At 55.0% G+C, this 18,721-nt stretch overlaps 2 protein-coding genes across 7 annotated transcripts in view; one reads left to right on the plus strand and one right to left on the minus strand.

Moving 5' to 3' along the window:
* PSAP (prosaposin) overlaps nt 1–1,669 on the plus strand; it is a 34,348-nt gene extending 32,679 nt beyond the window's left edge. For all 4 annotated transcript variants that reach the window (XM_063102136.1, XM_063102138.1, XM_063102137.1 and 1 more), the window contains one exon: nt 531–1,669. In XM_063102136.1, coding sequence (XP_062958206.1) covers nt 531–566 — 36 coding nt within the window. In that variant the 3' untranslated portion in view covers nt 567–1,669. The remainder of the gene's footprint in view (nt 1–530) is intronic.
* Nucleotides 1,670–2,673: 1,004 nt separating this feature from the next.
* Nucleotides 2,674–18,721, minus strand: part of CDH23 (cadherin related 23) — a 372,185-nt gene continuing 356,137 nt past the window's right edge. For 2 of the 3 annotated variants that reach the window (XM_063101655.1, XM_063101656.1), the window contains 22 exons: nt 18,001–18,117; nt 16,688–16,912; nt 15,977–16,146; nt 15,648–15,785; nt 14,547–14,666; nt 12,842–13,019; nt 12,512–12,723; nt 10,358–10,549; nt 9,997–10,110; nt 9,095–9,224; nt 8,734–8,985; nt 8,495–8,656; nt 6,758–7,014; nt 6,304–6,401; nt 5,740–5,860; nt 5,556–5,635; nt 5,417–5,457; nt 5,215–5,275; nt 4,668–4,797; nt 4,367–4,489; nt 3,931–4,035; nt 2,674–3,000 (listed from right to left, as the gene is read on the minus strand). In XM_063101655.1, coding sequence (XP_062957725.1) covers nt 2,674–3,000; nt 3,931–4,035; nt 4,367–4,489; nt 4,668–4,797; nt 5,215–5,275; nt 5,417–5,457; nt 5,556–5,635; nt 5,740–5,860; nt 6,304–6,401; nt 6,758–7,014; nt 8,495–8,656; nt 8,734–8,985; nt 9,095–9,224; nt 9,997–10,110; nt 10,358–10,549; nt 12,512–12,723; nt 12,842–13,019; nt 14,547–14,666; nt 15,648–15,785; nt 15,977–16,146; nt 16,688–16,912; nt 18,001–18,117 — 3,353 coding nt within the window. The remainder of the gene's footprint in view (nt 3,001–3,930; nt 4,036–4,366; nt 4,490–4,667; nt 4,798–5,214; nt 5,276–5,416; nt 5,458–5,555; nt 5,636–5,739; nt 5,861–6,303; nt 6,402–6,757; nt 7,015–8,494; nt 8,657–8,733; nt 8,986–9,094; nt 9,225–9,996; nt 10,111–10,357; nt 10,550–12,511; nt 12,724–12,841; nt 13,020–14,546; nt 14,667–15,647; nt 15,786–15,976; nt 16,147–16,687; nt 16,913–18,000; nt 18,118–18,721) is intronic. The other variant, XM_063101657.1, reaches the window with a different exon arrangement.

Genomic DNA, 18,721 nt, shown 5'->3' on the forward strand with positions numbered 1-18,721 from the left:
AGGCCCACAGCCTGGCCATGTTCAGCTCCTTCTTCCATCTGGGCCCCCACCCATCTGTGTCGTCACCCCAACCCCACAGCATGGCCAGTGGTGGAACAGACTGTGCCGCTGTCCTGGGTGAATATGCCTGTGGGTCCACTTCTCGAGGTTTGGGTTGGTGCATACCCCAACTGTTGGGTGAGGAGGTTCTGCCTCAGGGGTCCCTAAGCAGCCAAACAGCAAGATGCTGGAGCCAGATGTAGGTAAACGACAGGTCTGGTGCCCTGCTGTCATGGGCACTTGTCTGCAAAACACAGGCGGGCTTTGCATCTGCTGCTTTGGACTCTTGCCTTATGAGTCCCCAAAACTGATGGCCACCATGCCCCCTGGTTTTAAATGAGATGCTGTCCTAGGTCTTGGGCATCTGTTGCTATCTTCCTAACATAGGACAAAATACCAGGTCCTGTTTTTGGGTAATGTTGGATGCACTAATGGGCCAGGAATGGAGTTTGTCATCTGAAGACTAAACCCAGTTTCCTCTCTTCTACCAGGCTGTTGAGCATTGCAAACGTCACGTGTGGAACTAGAAGAAATTCCTGCAGAAATCACAGCATCTTTTCCTACTTTGTGTGTCTGGGAGAATGAATGTGCACAGATCTGTTTGATTTTATTATAAAACTATGACCCCACCCCCCAGACCTCCCCCCATCTTATCTCCCTTACTGTAGCACTGCTGTCTGCGTGGGAGGTGCTAGCCCCTGCTGATACAGCTGTTTTGTGTCCCTTTTCCCTCTGCTAGAAGGATGACAACGTAAGGTGCACTGGAGGTCCTTTAGCCTGCCCTTGCATAGTGCCTACTGGAGGAGGAGGAGGTGAAGGCGCTCGAGGATGGCACAGGCCAGAGCTTGACAGGAGGCTGTCCATCCTTCTGGCTGGGGCCTCCTGAGCACTAACAGGTGCTTGGGCTTTCGAGGCCTCCTACCCTATGGAGGGACCCCCCCCATTTCCTGGACCTGTTGGCCACTGTGCAAAGCAGCAAAAGGAAGGCAGTTTTATGTGAAAGAGTAGAATCTCAGAATAATTAGGCTTCTAAAATAATGGAATTCCCACTGTAGTAGCAGATTTTAGAAGCAGTGGCTGGTGGTTTGGGATGTCAGTAGGGCAGAGGGTTCGCTGTTCCCAGGTCGACCCTTGATAAAACTTTCCTTTGTCTTCACTTTGTGATGCCCTGTTTGGAGTTCCGTGGGTTTGGGTGGGAAGGGGAAAATCCACCTGAATGTAAGCTGCTAGCTGTGTGTGGAGGTCCTGTGGCCTGGCTTCTGTGTGTGAGCGTGTGAGCAGTGGTGACCGCCTGCTGCCTGCGTGTGTCCGCCCAGCTGCTGAGGCCGCGCTTCGTGTCTGTGCACCCCCACCCCCATTTCATAGATGCTCTTTTGACCTTTCCTTTCAAATAAACGTGGATGGTAAGCTCCTAAGCTTCCGGGTAGAGGGTAACAAGCTGAAGGGTCTGCTGGGTGTGGGAAGGGATGCTGTCCCATCTGGCCACCGAAGCTGCTGTTCCACTTCTGGTTGCCAGGAGACAGCAGGCAAAGCCAGCAGGACGTGCAGTTGCTATTAAATGGACTTACTGACTTTTGTTCATTTTGCATTAAAGTTTCTGTGACTTAACAATAAAGTTCTGTTAACTAGATCTGGGCCTGAGTGTTTCTGTGACACCTCAAGACCCCTTCAGTGTCTAGCAGTCCTATGGCCCCTCTTGGCCAGAGAAAGAAAGTGAAGCAGGTAAAAAAGTAGTCCTCCTGGCCCTCCCTGAGAGACCCAGGGTCAGCAGCGGGTCAGGGGAGCGCTTGGAGGTCAGCCCTACCCTCCACCCCCTTCAGCCCCTGCCCCCGCCCCGCAGGTCAGCACGCAGGGAGTTTTCCAGAGCCAGTGTATTGCCAGTTCCTTGTGAGTTGCTTTTCTTTTTAAACAGACCATTCCAGAAACTTTCAGTGAGTACCGGTTAAACAAAACCAAGGGAAAAATACTGAGGGAATAACTTAATTTGAAAAAGGAATACACACAAACACTCTACATTCAAAATCCAAGGGAACATCAGTCGCTTCTCTTGGTAAGCTGGGCACATTTGGGAAGCCAGTGAAAATGGAGAGGATGCTTGTTCGTGGACATTGACCTTCTTGTCCATGTGGGGGGCAGGAGTCACTCACTGCCTCCACCGGGACGGCCAGCAGGAACATGGCAGAAATGCAGTGGGGCTTGAACTGAAGTCAAGGGGCCGGGCCAGCAGGGGACACGGACTCAGCCTCCGTCCCCCGGGTGGTGGGCTCCTCCGTGGGAGTAGGGAGAGGGCCTGCTTGGCCTCTTTGAGCCCAGCCTGAGCTGAGCTGTCCTCAGACTCCTGGGCCCCCAGTGACCTTCCTTACTTCGTCCTTAGACATTTAATATTTTTGTTTGGTTTTCTTAAAAAAATAACAGATTTTATGAAGGTAGAGATCAGATGCCGAATGAGCGTCTGGCAAGAGTAGGATCTGTCTGAGCAGCTGATGGGGCCGTCAGGGCCAACCCAAGGTCGTTCACCCAGAGCTGGCTTGGGGAAGGACCCAGACCCACCGGCCCTGCCCCTAACTCTGCCCCGGGAGTGTGGAGTGGGGAGTGGGAGAGGTGCTGCTCCACCAGCAAGGCTTCCCCATCCAGTCATAGCTCTGTAATCTCCAGGGGGCTCTCCATGATCACGTCGCGGAGCTTGTGCAGGGGAGTGGATTTGGCGGACTCTGTGCGGGCATTGCGCTCCAGGGCTGTGGCCTCCGCAGCGGTCAGCGTCTCCAGTGAACGGCCCAGACCCTTCTGGTCATCCTCGGGCAGGCTGTTGAGGTCAGTGGCCAGCAGTGTGCCTGTGCTGCCATGTACCGCGTGGATTCCGCCGGGCCCCTTGAGCTCCACTGGTGGCTTGTGGCAGAAACGCAGGCTGCCCTGGCCTGGGCTGTGGTCCCCTGGCTCCTCCTCCAGCTCAGTCTGGATCAGCTGCAAGAGGCCAGGACCCCCCAGTGGCTCAGGGACCCCCCCACATGCTCAGGGCCATGCCCAAGGGGTGAACAGGTAGATGGCCCCAGAGTGCCACCTGCTATATGCCTGGCTCCTCCCTGCCTCACGCAAGGAACTCTCAACAGTGCTTCTCAAACTGGGTGTAGAGGGGACCCATGGGTCCTTAAGGTGTTACAGTCATTTCCCCAGGAGTGTGGGCTTCCTATGAGAATCCTTAATTTTATGTATACTCGTACACACTCTATAAAAATCCTGTGATGCGATTGTGGTATCTGGGTTTGTTACCAAGTTGGCCTCAAGCAGGACCAACTCTAATTGCATCCAGGTGGAAAGTGTCCATGGGAGAAGTTGGGATAAATAGGGTGTGTGTCCTGCGTGGGGCTGTTCTGCTTCAGCCTGTTCCAGTTGAGAATGCACACCCAGCTGGAAACTGGTTTTTAGATAAAGTTACACTTTAAAAAAAATTTTTTTAAAAGGCTAGTCAAATAGAGAATGGAAGTGGGGAAGGAACAAAGAACCGGTTGTGCTCGATTAGTTGCAAACACCACTGCGCTCAGAACTGCCCAAGTTAGACTATCGTACGTATTGAAGTAATCACTGCAGGCAAATAGACGTAGGTCTGTTTGACCCTGACAGCTAGCTTCAAGTGACATCCCCCCTCAGAGGTACCCTCCTGGGCTTTCTTGAACCTGAGAAACACTGCCTCAGAGCCCACCGCATCCCTGTGAAAGTCCCCCAGAGCCCAGAAAGCAGAGTGCGCTGTCTGACTTCCTGGACCCCCACCCCTTGCTCTCTTTAGCCCTGGCTGCTGAGCTCCAGAGACGCTGAGAAGGGCGGCAGGATGGCAAGAGAAGAGAGGGCAACCCCAGAGCTGGGGCACTGCACACAGCTCCGGGCTTGCCCGGCTACCTCGGAGATGGAGGACTGGCAGGAGGAGGCTTTTTGCACCATCCGCTGTGCAAAGAGCTTTTTGAGCCGCAGGTAATCCTCCAGGACCACCTTCAGCAGCGAGCCCTGGGGGAGGGAGAGGATTAACCCCCACCAAGGCCCTCCCCTGGCTCTCTCCTTCTGGGAATCAAGGTGCACAGGTGTCCCACCCTAGGGGAGTACAGCCTGGTGACAGTGGCCAGCCAGAACCCACATTCAGGCTCTCGTGAGGCCACTGCAGGCTGGAGCAGCTCCTCATCAGCCCCAGTGCCCATGTCTCTCTTTCAGCCCTGATGTTCTCAACCCTGTGGAGGGTAGCTCTGGCTGAGCCCTGAGGTTTCCACCTCCCTGCATCCTCTGGAGTGGGGTCCAAGTTAAGCTAGGGGTCTGGGTGCAAGAGCCTGCAGGGAGGGCTCACCTTGATGGGCCCCTCCCGAATAATCTGGCCCAGCTTGGCAATGTTATCGTACTCCTGAATGGCTGCCCGCAGGTACCGGTCATCGTCAGGTTTGACTGCTGCTGGCTCACGCCCAAAAGTTCCCTGGGGAGAGGGGACATTTGCTGGAGCAGAGATAGACACCACACACATGCTTGGGGTAGGGGACCACCCCCAAAGGACCCAGCTTCTTGGCCAGAGGTAGCGAAGACCTCCCCTCTCCCCCCTCCCCCTGTCTCTCCTGAGCACCTGCCCGCCTGCCCCTGGCTCTGGCCGGGCTCACGTGGGTGCGAGTGGGGCTGTTCCACAGGTCTGCAATCTCACTCAGGTTCTCCGGCAGGTCATCCTCGTGATCGGCCTGGGCTGCCAGCTCCAGGTTCCGGCAGAAGGGATCCAGCCACACTGGGTTGGCTCTGCAGTTGGGGAGTGGAATGGGGTGGTGCCAGGGGAAAGGTGCCATGGACAGATGCCCTCCCAGCCTCTCCCGAGCCCCTGCCCTTCCCTGGGGAACTGGAGGGGCGAGACATGGGAGCAGGCCCCTTGCCTGGGGCACCTGCTGATGTGTCCTCCCACCCTAGGATCCCGCTAGAACCAGGATGATGTGTCAACCTGGATCAACTTTGGATTGGAGGCCTTAAACTTGGGTCCTGATCAGGGGTGGGGAGCTCTGCCCAGCAACGCAGTTTCTGAGGGTGGAGAGGGAGGGACTGCTAGACCACCAGGGGGTGCCCACACCCCAGGTTTCAGCCAGTCCGTGCTCTCAGTGCTGGGCAGGGGGCAGGGAATTGTCCTTTCCCACTGGGTCCAGATGGCTTGAGGACCCCACTCACCCGTCAAAGGAGTACTTGTTGGTGTTGGGCACGTCCATGATGTCGATGAAGCCGCGATTCCCTGCGGGGAGGAGGGTTGGGGCATGGAGGGGAGGGGCACGGCCAGCTGGGGCCTGGGGGGCCTGCGCCCAGTCTGGGGCCTGAGCCAGCCTTGTGAGGCCCCCTGTCCTCTCACCTCCCACCCACCACAGCCCTCACTCACCTGCCGAGCCAGCCACAATGGCCTTGAGCTTCCTCTTGTGTCTGGAGAGAAGCAAAGAGAGGCGCTGGTGAGGGAGGCGGGGCTGAGCCAGGAGCAGGGAGGTGGGCCCCTACCTCAGAGCAAGGGTGGGGACACTCACACAGTCCTGTAGTAGCAGTTCATGAGGATGAAGAGAGTGGCCGCCAGGAAGAGGAGTATGGCCAGGACAATGGTCGCCATCTGGGGGAAAGCAGGGCCCAGGCATGAGCGGGCAGGGTGCCCGGGCCAGAGCCAGGATGCCAGGGAGGGACCTAGGGGGTCGAGGGGCACTGCCACTGGGGTACCTGCAGGGCAGACATGTCATCGGGAAGCCGGACAGAGATGGCCGGCTGCACGTCCAGGACATTGTAGTTCCGGAAAAGATTCCGCAGCTGTTCCTTATTCTCATCGATCATCTGGATCACTCTGGGCGAGGGGCAGGGGCCTCAGCTTCCATCCTCATTCACACCCCCAAGAGTCTACCCCACCCAGGACAGTCTGCTCTGCTCCTGCCTCAAGTCCCCCAAAGTTCACCCCCCACCAAGCCCTGTAAGGTTAAAGCCCACCAGGCTAGGAAAGCCTTTTGTCTTCCAGGGTTCTCCATTCCTTCATACAGAATCCTGTTTAATCCTCACGGTAGGGGGAATACTCTTATTTTACGGATGGGGAGAATGAGGCTCAGAGGGACTGAGCTCTGTCTGTACCCCCAAACTCTGTTCTCTCTACTCGCCTGCCCACCTCTGGGGGGAGAGCCCCGCACAGCGGGCCTGATGGTGCTGTCTGCGCTTCCTCTGGTGGGTCCCTTCCCCAACTCCAGGGCAGGGAGGCAGGCAGACAGTCCAACAGGCTGAGTACAGGCCCCCACCCACCGGTCCACGTCCAGGATGCGGTTGGTATCGCGGTTCACCACGTGGATGAGCAGCTCCGTCTGTGCGAAGTTCACCCGACCCTTCTTGTCCACATGGAACTAGGCGAGAAGGGGCTTTGTGGGGTGTGGCCACCACAGCATGGGCAGGGGCAAGGACGGGATGGGATGGGCCACCTACCCTGCCGATAGACCCATCATTACTGAATGCTCGCTGAGGACCAAGCACACTGCCAATCACTTCAGCCACACTGGGCCAAGTACTATTTATTATTAGCACCATTTTACAGATGAGGAAACTGAGGCCTAGAGACCTGAAGAAGTTTCTCCAAGCCATGCTGCCAGGAAATGACCGAGGTTCATGCCCCTGACCTCTCTGCAATGCCCTGCCCAGTCTCCTTGTGGCCTGGCCCCCTGCCCCTCCACTGCCCCAGCCCCAGGTGGGTCCTGTGGGGCACCTGCACGTCATCAGTGTTGACAATGGCACCAGTGATGTTGGAGAGCAGGCGGATGAACTCCTCCTCGAAGCCACGCACACGGTCAGGGATCTCATTGATGACAATCTTGACACGCTGGTCATCCCTCAGGATGTAGATGCCGATGATGGCCGTGTCATTGTGGCCTGCGAGGTCTCGGGCCACAATGTCCACCACGAAGTAGCCAGGGCTGTAGGCCATGAAGAGGTCAAAGGTGCGCAGGATGCCGTCCACACTTCCTGTGGGAAGAGCCCGAGGGTGGGGCACAGCCCCGGGATCACCCAGTGTCCGGGGGGGTAGGTGGACATACCTAGGGGAGGCAGCACAAATGCCCCCAGGGCTCAGCAGGCAGCTCAGGTGCTAGCCACATGGGGACAGTGCCCCTGTGAAGGGGCAGTGGCTCAAGCCTCAGCTCGGCTGGTTGTTGTCAACAGCAGTGTGGCCCGTGCTGCCAGACCTTGTGCTTTTTCTAGAGAAACCAGGCATTCCCATTCTTGTGTGAAATCCCCTTATTTTTAACTATCACCTAAGTTCTTATTTAAACACTCTGCATATTATACAAAACACAACTGTGGGCTGTTCTGGCCCAAAAAGGGTGAGTTTGTGACTCTGCTGTCCCATGCTGGGGTGCTATGGACCACTTCTAAGCCCCCTTGGTGTCTGTCTGTCCTTCCCTCTCTTTCATACACATGTACTGTACTTCAGAATTCCACATAGTAGAGAGATGACTGGAGGCGGTACGGCATAGTCTCCTCTTTTAGGATAGTAGAATTGGGTTCAAATCTGCCACTTTCTAGCTGTGTGACCTTCAGCAAGACACTTAGGCTCTCCGTGCCTTGGAGGCACATGTGAACTAGACCTTAAAGGAAGTGGCATGTGATCTAGACCTTAAAGGATGGGGGAAGCATAGCAGAAAGCAGAGATGGGGGTCAGGATGGCATTCCAGGAAATGAAGGCAGAGGGGGCAAAGGCCCAGGGAGGATGGTACGGAGCAGGCTGAGGAAATGGTAAGCTGCTCAGCTTGGTTGGGCACAGGGCCCTTAAGGGGTAGGGGGCTGCGGAGCCAGAAAGAGGGATTAGGAGGAAGATCTAGTGAGCCTTGACTACCAGGCGAAGAAGTCTTTCTGGCATTCAAGACTGGTATATAGGAGTCTGTAGACAGAGAAAAGGGAGAAGGGGTTGGGGCTGAGAGTAAGCTAATGCGACACCCACAGGAGCACCTTCTAGAACCTGACCCAGAGAGTCTCAGCCATCCACACAGGCAAATGCATAAGCAAACGCACACATCCGCAGGTATAAGTGTGCTCTTTGAGTTCGGCTCCGCAGTGCCTAGCACGATGATGCTGACACATGGGGTGGGGGGAGAGTGACGCGCACAAATGGAAAGACGGTGGCAATTATGGACAGGAGGATGGGAAGATGGATGATGGACAGACGGATGGAAGGATAGGTGGATGGATGGGTGAGTAAATAACGGATGGATGAGGAGATGAGAAGGAAGAAAGGGAAGAAGATTTGTAAGTAGATGTAGAGATTGATAGGTAGATAAATTAGAAATAGATCAATGGATAGGTGGCTGAATGAAAGGATTGATGTGGCTGGCGGGAAGGCCACCTGTATTCTGTGCTGCTCACACAGACCCCGTCTCCTCCAGGCTATGGTCCATGCAGTGACTGAGACATCTTGGCTGGAGGCCACCGTGTGTGGCCAGGCTCTTACCCATGGTGAAGACCTGGCCCACGTCCTCAGAGTCGTTGGCAAGGGCCTGGAAGTAGTGGATGGCCAGAATGCTGTAGAAGACGAGGCTGTTGTTACCAATGTCTGCATCAAGGGCGAGCACCTGGATCAATTCCGAGCCTACCTTGGCGTCGGTGGCCACCCCTGCAGGAATGGGCAGGTTATGTAAGTGGCAGGGCAGGAGCCGCCCCACACCCATGCCTAGGCTCCAGTCCCTGCACCTGCAGTGTACTCGGCCTTGGTGAAGCGTGGTGGCTGGTCGTTGATGTCCTCTAACACAACGCGCACCTCCTGCAGAGTGAAGTCGGCAGCCAGGTCAAGGGCTGGCGTGGGTCCACGGGGAGGTATCCAGCTGCGATTGCTGGAGGCCTTGACAATGAAGGAGAAGACAGCTTCTTGCTCCCGGTCCAGGTCCCGCAGCACCAGCAGACACCCATCGGGCTGCAGATAGAAGTTCTTGTCTTCGTTGCCGGCTGAGGGTGGGAACACGGCACAGGGTGAGGGGGCAGGGCCAGGGGCAGGCCATATTTAGGTCATCTCCAGCCCCAGGGTAGGTAGGGCACTCGCTCTGTCAGGCCCCACCTGCGATGAAGTAGTAGACGATAGCATTGGAGCCCTCGTCTGCATCCACAGCGCCTGTCACGTTGCCCACGAGGGTGCCACGTGGCGAATGCTCAGGCACTGTCAGCAGCTGGTACTGGGGGCTGCCTTTCTGTGGGGGGGAGGGGATGTCATCATAGGAGGCCAAAGGAAGGTGTGAGCTTCCAACCCCTGCCAGAGGACCCTGGGCAGTGACTTTGTGGGTGCTGCCCAGGACTTACGGAGTGAGCAGAGCTGTTGTAACCTCAAGAGAACAAGGGCTGGGCCTGGGCGGGGGGGGATCCTAGTTTTGCCCTCAGGGAGCATTGCCCAGTGAGGTCTTCCATGAGGGCAGGGCTGGGCTTAGCACGTTCGCTGAAGCATCCCCAGCACCCAAATGAATGTTTGAACAAGGGGGGCACCTCATACTCTTATGTGCACACATGTATGCACACACACTTACACTCACACAGTCTCCAGGGAACATCCTATCCCATGTACACACCAGAAAAAAAAACCGAGTCAGACAGTGGGGTCCACACAAGGGGCCCTCTGCCTTCCTGTTCAATTTTGTCTCAGCCCCAGCTCATACATCAGAGCTGATTTTCATGCTTGTGTGTGTGTGTGCATGTGCATGCATGCAAATATAAGATCAGCTCTGTGAGTCAGGCTATTTTGACCGCTGGGTGGTGCCTTGAAATAGTGTTCAGTGTAGCTCAATAGAGTGTAACATAGCTGCTTAATGAATGGTTGCTCTTGTATGAAGTGCATGCAGACAGATGTCTCCATGTGTAACTAAGAGTGTAGTGGGCACAGTGTGTACAGGGCAGTGTGTGCCCGTGTGTGCTTGCTGGCAGGTGAGTCCTTGTGTAGGTGTGAGCGGCGCAGGGGATAGGTGAGCTCACTGGAGGCCTCAGGAAGAGGGGTTCGTTGTCGTCAATGTCCTCCAGGGCCACCTGCAGCGGCTGCATGGTCTCGTATGGCACCGGCTGGCCCAGGTCGCTGGCCACCAAGATGAGCTGGGGGCGGAGGAACGCAGTGAGAAGGGAAAGACTGAAGAGGGGGATGGCTAAGGGATCCCTATGGGCGCTTCCCCAGGCACACTGCAGGTGGGGCGGTGGGGCCCCGAGCCCGCGGATGACCCCGCCCCCACACGCCGGGTCCCGCCCCCGCCCCCACCCCCGCGCTGGGCCCCGCCCCCACACGCCGGGTCCCGCCCCGGCCCCGCCCCCAGCGCTGGGCCCCGCCCCGGGCCCCGCCCCTTACGCTGTACACCGCCTGCTTCTCCCGGTCCAGGCGCTGCGCGGTCTGGATGAGGCCGCTGATCGGGTCGATGGTGAAGTACTCCCAGTCCCGGTTGCCCGTCGACTTCAAGAAGCTGTAGCGCACCGCCCCGTTGAGGCCCTCGTCCTTGTCTGTGGCATAGACCTCGTACACGTTGGAGCGCAGCGGGATCTCCTGCGGGGGACATGGAGAGGAGGCTCCTGGACATCTGAGGGAATGCCAGCTCCTAGGCCCTGACGGAGCTTGCTCTCGCTTCTGCGGCAGTGGAATGTCCTGGCTCCCTTCCAGCATCCTTAGGGACCGCCTGCCTGCTTGGCTGGACTCTCCTGGATTCTGAGCGTCTCTGCCAGCTGTTTCCCTTCCCCCACACCTCACCCCAAGCAAAGGCCACTGTATCCACATGCTCCACGCTCTCTCAGAGTGACCATCTTTCCAGGAGCTACTGCCCTCCCTCCAGTCCCACTGCAGACTGAGGTTTAGGGGACCAAAGGGGAATGTGAAAGCTGAGGCCACAGCCACACTTTATCTCCTGTCTGTCCTGCTTTCTCTGCTACTTCAATCTAGGAACTCTAGGTATCAACAAACAACACCATCCAGCCAATGGAGTACCTAAAAATGGGGACAGGCAGGCAGAGTGACATGGTGGACAGAGATTGGTCACCCGGGTCCAGTCTGTTACTAATTCAGTGTGGAACCTGGATGAGTTACTTGACCTTCTGAGCCTCAGTCTCCTGAATTCCCTTGAGTTAAGTCTACGATATCAAAACACCTAACCGAAGTCATATACTGACCCATAAGGCTGCCCAGGGCAAAAGAAAAGAAACACATTTCTTTGCTTTTAGTTGAAAAATTACCATCTCAGCATGGTTTCATTGTTTATTTCATTGACCATAACAATCAGAAGCTCCAAATGGCTGTTACATCTTATTAATAAAAAGTGGGATGATGAATAGATAATTACTTAGTAAATGCTGGTTTGTTTGGGAGACATAAATCTTTCCGAATATGGAGCCCTTGAAGGGAAAAATTTAGTAAATGAGGCTTTTGGTGTGGAAAAGAAGTAGATTATTATTAATTTATACCCTGCCTCATCTCACAAAAAAGATTTGAAGCAGCTGACAAGAATATATACATTATAATAAGATTGAACAAATTTAAAAAATTAGGGCAAAGAAAAAAATGGCTGGCAGGAAGGTGGAAGCTAAGGAGGGTGGGAGGCAAGGTGTGTGCCCTCAATCCCAGCAGTGTCATCCATGGTGGGCTGAGCACTCTGAGCTCCCTAGTGGGCAAAGCAAAGAGGACCACTCACTCAGTCACAGCAGATGTGACACTAGACATGTGGTAAAAGCAAATCCCACAGTAAAAGCATGGTGTTTCTTAGGGCTCAGCCCTGGGAGGGGACAGAGTGACAACATAGACTTAGCACTGACATTCTGAGATGTGAAGACTTGCTGAAGTTTATGGGTGTGGCAAAGAATAAATGGGAGACATCCTGATTGTACCACCATGAAGCATTTTGGACCTTGGTGCTTAGGAGAAAGAGGGGAAGAGCAGGAGACAAAGGATCACTTCCCCTATCTTTTATGGCAATCTAGAACATGGAATGCAAGAAGCACTGGAGAGATTCCAGAACATCGGCCACTTCCTCTTGTTTCTTATTTTGACATTCATCCTCAGCTCAGAGGTTGTCTCCACATTAGTATCAGCAGGAACAACAGACAGACAGAAGGGGCATGCATGTTTATTTTGAGACAAGTAATGGGGGAAGTGGGTTGCTGGGGAGATTGTCCCTCTTGGGAGACATCTAGGAGCAAGTGATGGGGCATTTACTATTCTTAGTCCCACTTTGCTGAAGAAAAAAGACTCAGAGAAGTCACTTGCTCAAGGCCATTTGGCTGGTAAGCGATAGAGTTAGACTGGAACCCAAGCTCTGTTGCTAGCATAGCGCATACTACTAACCACTGTTCAAAGCTGCCCTGTGTGGCACGGGGCAAGTCTTCTCCCTTGTCTGGCCTCAGTCTCCCCAACTTAACAATGGCGGCCCTTCCACTCTTGCAGGCCATGACTGCAGGATGGAGTGGGCTGGATATTGTAAAGGGATGTTGGTGGGCAGGAGGGCCTGGGGGACAGGAGTACCTCTCTGATGTGCAGGATGGTGCCATTGGGTGGGCGCACAAAGACAGGGCGGTTGTCATTGACGTCGATGACCTCCACCAGGAGCATGGTGGTGCCCCAGAGTGGGGGCTGCCCACCATCTGTGGCCACCACGGTCAGGTTGAACCTCTCGTAGGACTGCAGTGGCCGCTGTGTGGTCACCAGGCCTGAGTCCATGTCTACGTGGAAGGCCTCTAGCAGGTGGGCAGGAGAGCAGGGTGCAGCTCTGGTGAGACAGCCTTCCCAGCCCTCCTCCTCCTCCTGGCCTCCACTTCCCTCAGGTATCCTGGGCATCCAGTGCAGGCTACGTACCCACGCCAGGGCCCTCCAGTGAGTAGGTCAGCTCCCCATTGAAGCCTTCGTCCTGGTCAGTGGCCATCATGGTGATGACCGAGGTGCCCGCTGGTTCATTCTCGTACACGCTTGTGCTGAACTGAGGCTTGGAGAACTGTGGCCGGCAGTCATTGACATCCAGCACTTGGATCACCACCTGGGGAAGGGGGAGGTCAAGGCCAAAGGTCAGGAGCATGAAGGGGGCTGCCTCCAGGGATCTGGTCACACAGGAGTAAGCCGGGTAGAGGAGGGACAGGTAGTACCCTGAGAAGGAGGCACTGTCTTCTAATGTGTTGGAGTCTTACTTCAAGCAACTTATTTAACTCCCTGAGCCTCAGTTTCCTTAGCTGTACAGTGGGAACAATGGTATCTTATCTCTCGGGGTCCTTGTAAGGCTCACACGTGATGATGTATGCTAGATCCCCAGCGCAGTACCTGGCTTGAGTAAATACTCAGCAACTAGAACTGTGGTTAACGGGTGATCTGCACTGGGGCCCAGAAGCAGGAACCCCCTTACCGTCCCCCACCTCCTACTTCGTCCTTTGCTACACCCCACAGTGACCTTTTAACTTCGGCCCTAATCTCTGGACCCTGATGCTGATTGCTGGGATTCCTCTGCTCCCCGAGGCCCCTCTTGATGGGGATTTGTGTGTGGCCTGAGACTTAGTTTCTCCTGCTGACCCCACAGCCCAGGGCAGGTCCTAAGGACACAGCAGACCATGAGGCCTTTTCCTCTGGCTACTGTGGCCCTTCCTGGCTGCATCATCATCACAGTCCTTCACAGCAGAGATTTTAAAGATTCCCCTTCAGTGCATGAGGCACTTTCAAGCCAACCTTATCTCCCTGATTCCTCATCACCACATCGACACCCTCCTTTGCAGATTTGACCACTAAGGTTCAAAGAGGTTAACCGACAAATGCAGTGTGGTCAACTAGCGGAACCTCAGTCTTCTGACTGCAAACACTGTGCTTTTTCCAACACGGCACATGCAGATGTGACAGGGACAAGATACGGATATGTGTGAGTGCTCCCTGCCCTTTCCTGCCACCTGCTAAAGAGAGCTTGTCTTGGCGCATTCAGCTTCTCAACCTCAGCTCCTCTTCCCGCTTTCAGGAGTTTTCTTTAAATAATTCGGTTATTGGGAAGGAGAGGTGAAAGCATGAGTGCAGAAAGACAGGTCTGCAGCAGGCAGAAAATAGGGAGAAGAAATCGAGAGAAAGCAAAGCCTTGAGCTCGGCACTTAGGATAGAAAGGGCGATAAAGAGCTTTGACGGCAAGATGCTGACCTCGGAGTAACTGTGGATGCTGCGATTGGAATGGGGGATGGACTTGTGAATTTGATCCCTCATTAATATTCCTTAAGGGATAATTATGTTTAGTTGCTGGACTGAGTTTCTTTCAATGGGACACTGTGGAGACACTGGGCCATGTGGAGCCTCAGACTTTATTTGGATTACACTCAGATATGTTTAGTTGCCTTAGCAGCAGTCTGGCACAAGAGATTTCTCCCAGACTGTCTCTGTCTTCCTAAGACATGGCCATCGTTACCCACTCAGCCAACGTCTTACCTTCTCCTTTCTGCCACCATGTCTCTGAGGGGCCATGGGGTCCTACTCTCTAAAGGCTTTGCTTGCTGCCTGCACAGCCCCAGTCCCTGGTGCACCTGGCCCAGGCTGGCCTCACCTGCACCGAATTTTCTCGACGATTGCTGGCTACATCCCCGGGGTTGTCTTTGGCCAAGGCAGTCAGGATATAGTGGTCCTTCTTCTCCCGGTCCAGAGAGGACAGCACATAGATGTCACCCTAGGAAGAGGAGGGTGGCTTCAGGTTCTTCATCCATTCAATAGATATTAATTGAGCATCTACTGTGGCCAGACACTGTTCTGAGCTCTGGAAATACTGAACAAAAGAGACAACAGCCCCTGCCCCCAAGGGGCTCCTCTCCTAGTGGCTCTTCTTGTCCTCACTACCCCAATCTACCTGGAGATGGGATGGCCAGCCCAGGCTGGAGCTAACTGCCTGCCTAGGTCCTGGCATGTAGTAGATGCTCCATAAATACTTGCTGTTCTTAATGCTGGGGAAGGAGCCATGTCTGATTGCTCACACCAAGCAGGAAGGAGTGAACCCTGCCGAAAGGGCAGAGCGCTGGGGAATGTGGGCAGGGAGGGGCAGTGGGAGGGAGAGTCCATTCTAGCCCCAGAAACTGGGGCAGGCCCCGTCTGACCAGCCACCCTCAGGCCACAGGGCTCTCTCCCTGTGCTGAAAATAGCAGCTTCCAAACAATTAGCAGACATTTGAAACTATCACCCATCTTTTCTCCTGAATTTCTGCTCTCGCACAGATCCGAGACTCATGAGAACATAGGGGATCCACCCTTTGGGGCATCTTCCCTCCCCAGCACCGAGTATAGAGTCATGTATACAGCAGGTGCTCAAGCACCATGCCCACTTTCTGCAGAACTTCCCATGCCTCTCTTGACAGTCTCAAAAAGCAGCCACATGAACTTCAATCAAGTTTTTTAGCCTGGTGAGGACACATCTCAGAAGTTCTCATCCCACAAAGGGCTAGTCCCAAAAGACTCTGGCTGCTTCCTTCCATGTCCGCTGGGACAGTCTACAGGATGTCTGGGACACTGAGAACAGGGTTTGGTGACTTGGCTAAAGAACCTCTAAGGCTGGCAGGACACAGAAATGGGGGACAACTGCAATACTTTTGGTGGCTTTTCAGCCTATGCCCCTGGGGCCTTTCTACACCCAGAACCCAGGCCACCCATCACCTGCTTACCGTAGTGGGGTTGACGGCAAACTTGCCCTCTCCATCCCCAAGGCTATACTCGATGACAGCAAAGTCGCCTGAGTCAGCATCAGTAGCAGTGACTGTCAGGATGACTGTGCCCACGGGCACATCCTCAAAGACGGCCTCCTGGAGCCCAGTGGGCAGGAAAAGAGTAGGCCAAGGTCAGTCCTAGAGTTTCTTCCCCCACCACAGGATCTCACTGATGCAGGACACCCAGGGCACCAAGCTGCTTGTGGGCTCGGCACTGCCAGGGGGCTTAGAGGCTGGCAGGGAATGGGCATGAGTCCTGGAGCTAGGCTGTTGGCCTGGCCACCCACCTGGTAGGAGGGCTGGTCAAAGATGGGGTTGTTGTCATTGATGTCCACAATCTCCAAGTAGACAGGGATCTCAGCGGCCCGGGGCGGGGACCCATTGTCTGAGGCCCTCACAGTGAAGTTGAGCCAATGCACCTCCTCATAGTCCACCGTCCGGTTGGCAATGACCTTCCCTGAGACACAGAGGCCCCCCCTGCCATTTTGCCCACTCCTCACTGACGGCAGCTCTCCAAAGTTTGGATCTGGAGCTCTGAGGGGCAGGTGTGGTCCCTTTAAGAAGGAGGGCGGCCAGGCAGCACTGCCCAGGCCAGAAGGCTGAGAGACTGGCATCTGGTTGTTCTCCTTAATGGTGGGGCAAAAAAGCTTCTCATAAGCCCAGGGGGTGAGCATCGACAATCCCGGGACCTAGTCTGAGACACTTCCCTCTCGTCTTTCCTGCCCCCCCGGGTGTTACTAAGAGTAGGTGCTTGGTGGTGGAGCATTCCAGGTTTCCAGCAGACATCAAGGGGGATTCCATCCCAACCCAGGACTAGGCTCTCTGTCCTTTCCTCTAGTTTGAGCATCTGGGAGTGAATGGAATGTTGGCCATCTTGGATGTGGTCCCCCCCACTGGCGGGCCAACTGGAGGGTGAGAAGCAGGCCATGGTCCCACTTGGAGTCTAAGCAGGTGCAGACGTATGTCCCCCAACCCTCCTCTGGCAGATTCCGACCTACCCGCCAAGGAGTCTTCCAGCTGGACATAGCCCGGGGGCATCAGGTCCAGCAGGGTGTAGGTGACCAGCCCATTGAGGCCCTTGTCGGGGTCCGCGGCTGCCACAGCGATGAGCGTGGTACCTGGGGTGGCCCCCTCCAGGATCCGCTCTGTATAGTAGGTGATCCCAAAGGGCTTGAACTGGGGCGTATTGTCATTGACGTCCAGGATGTTGACTGTGAGCTTGGCTGGGGTGGAGGTGAGGGCGCGGAGAGGGGGTGTCAATGTGGCTGGGCTAGGCCAAGCCCAGAGAGGATGGCAGCCTCTCACAGCCCTCCTAGAACACCCTGAGGATTGGCCCAACCCTCAAGGTGTGGCACGTGATCCTTTCCTCTGTTCTGGTCACTCACTCTTCCACAAGGGGAAGGGGCTTGAGTTCTGTCAACTGGCTGGGTGACCTTGGTGGAGCCCTTGGCCCTGACTGTGCCTCAGTTTCCTAACCTGTTCAGTGACATAAAACTAAGATGATCTTTAAGACCCTTCCCATGATTCAGCCTTCTACAGCCATCTGAGTCATCCCCTCTGCGTAACCAGTCTGGGCCCTTTATCCTCTGAGCTGGGACAGATGACCCAGTCTGCCCTTCCTTCTGAAAACTCAGACTTCTGGGCTGTGAAGATAGGCAGCCTGTATCTGCCAGGCCTGGCTTCCCACCGCAGCAGCTGTCCTCGCCTCATGGCAGAGGCGACTTGAAGCCACCTCATCCCCACTTCTTCCACCCACCTCTGCTCTGCCCACGTGAAGTCCACCTCTCTAGCAGCCCTCTCCCCACTCGCAGCTCTGGCTGCAGGCAGAGTGGCCCGTGTCCGACCCACAGGAGGCATCACCGTGCCTCTCTCTTCTTTACCATATGCCTGCACCCCCAGTGCTGTGTTGGCCTCAAGCTGTGCTCTTGCTTCCTCTCTGCTGACCCGTGGCTTCCTGTCGGATCAAGGTGTTCCTGTCTTACATCCTCGTCACACCCTTGTTCCCAGTGCTAACAACCGATTCTGAACTAAGTCAACTTCCAGCCTCCACCAGGCCTCCTTCCCACTCAGCCTTGGGGTTCAGACCACACAATTCTGGGCTTCTGGATCTCCCACTGCTGAGCTCTGTGTAAGGACGGGACACCCAGCCACTCTGACCCTCACTGTAGCTGCCACCTTCCACGTACCTGGTAGGCCCAGGGAGGCAGCCTGTGCAGCTGAGTCCTGTTGCTGCCTCCCTGGGGCCAGGCCCACCGCCCCACCCTGATTACCTTTGAGTAACCAATGAGACATGGCAGCAGGGGAAGCTCACCATTTGGCACACTGACGGAGCGCTCTGGTAGGTCGCTGGCGTTGTCAATCACTGAGAGAGTGACCTCATAGGTGGCAACGAGCTCCCGGTTCAGGGGGGACTTCACCATTACAGACCCTGTGGATGGGACCAGTTGAGGTTCAGCTGGAGGGGAACCCCCTAAAATCTGGACCTCCCAGGGGTGCTCCTGGCCAATCCTCCTAATCTCCCATGGACTCTAGGACTTGTGGCTGGGATGGGCTCACAGCCACCTGCATAAGCTGGGCACATCACCCTGCCCTTCACACATTGATTATTAGCCAGGTGACCTTGGGCACGTTACTTAACATCTCTGTACCTCTGTTTCCTCTTTTGTAAAATGGGAAAATTACAGTGCCTACTGCATAGGGCTATTTTGAGGATTAGAAAAATTAAATGAGTTTCTATTTGTAAAATGTTTAGAAAGGTGTTTAGAAGTGTTTAGTGCTTGGCACATAGAAAGTGCAATGTAATTACTTATTTAAAAAATGCTCGTATTCCACAGATATGTGAATGAACTTAACACTACTCAACTCTTCACGTAAAAATGGCTAGGATGTCAAGTTTTATGTGTTTTTAAAATCACAATTGTAAAAAAGTGCTTATATTCTAGGGAGATCAATCAAGTACAAGGGCCTACCCCTTTGTCTTTATTAAGTGGGAAGTGACATGGGCTGGCTCTGGGACAGAAGCATCTGTCCTG

Source organism: Cynocephalus volans, chromosome 7 (assembly GCF_027409185.1).
Source record: "Cynocephalus volans isolate mCynVol1 chromosome 7, mCynVol1.pri, whole genome shotgun sequence".
Classification (NCBI taxonomy): Eukaryota; Metazoa; Chordata; class Mammalia; order Dermoptera; family Cynocephalidae; genus Cynocephalus; species Cynocephalus volans.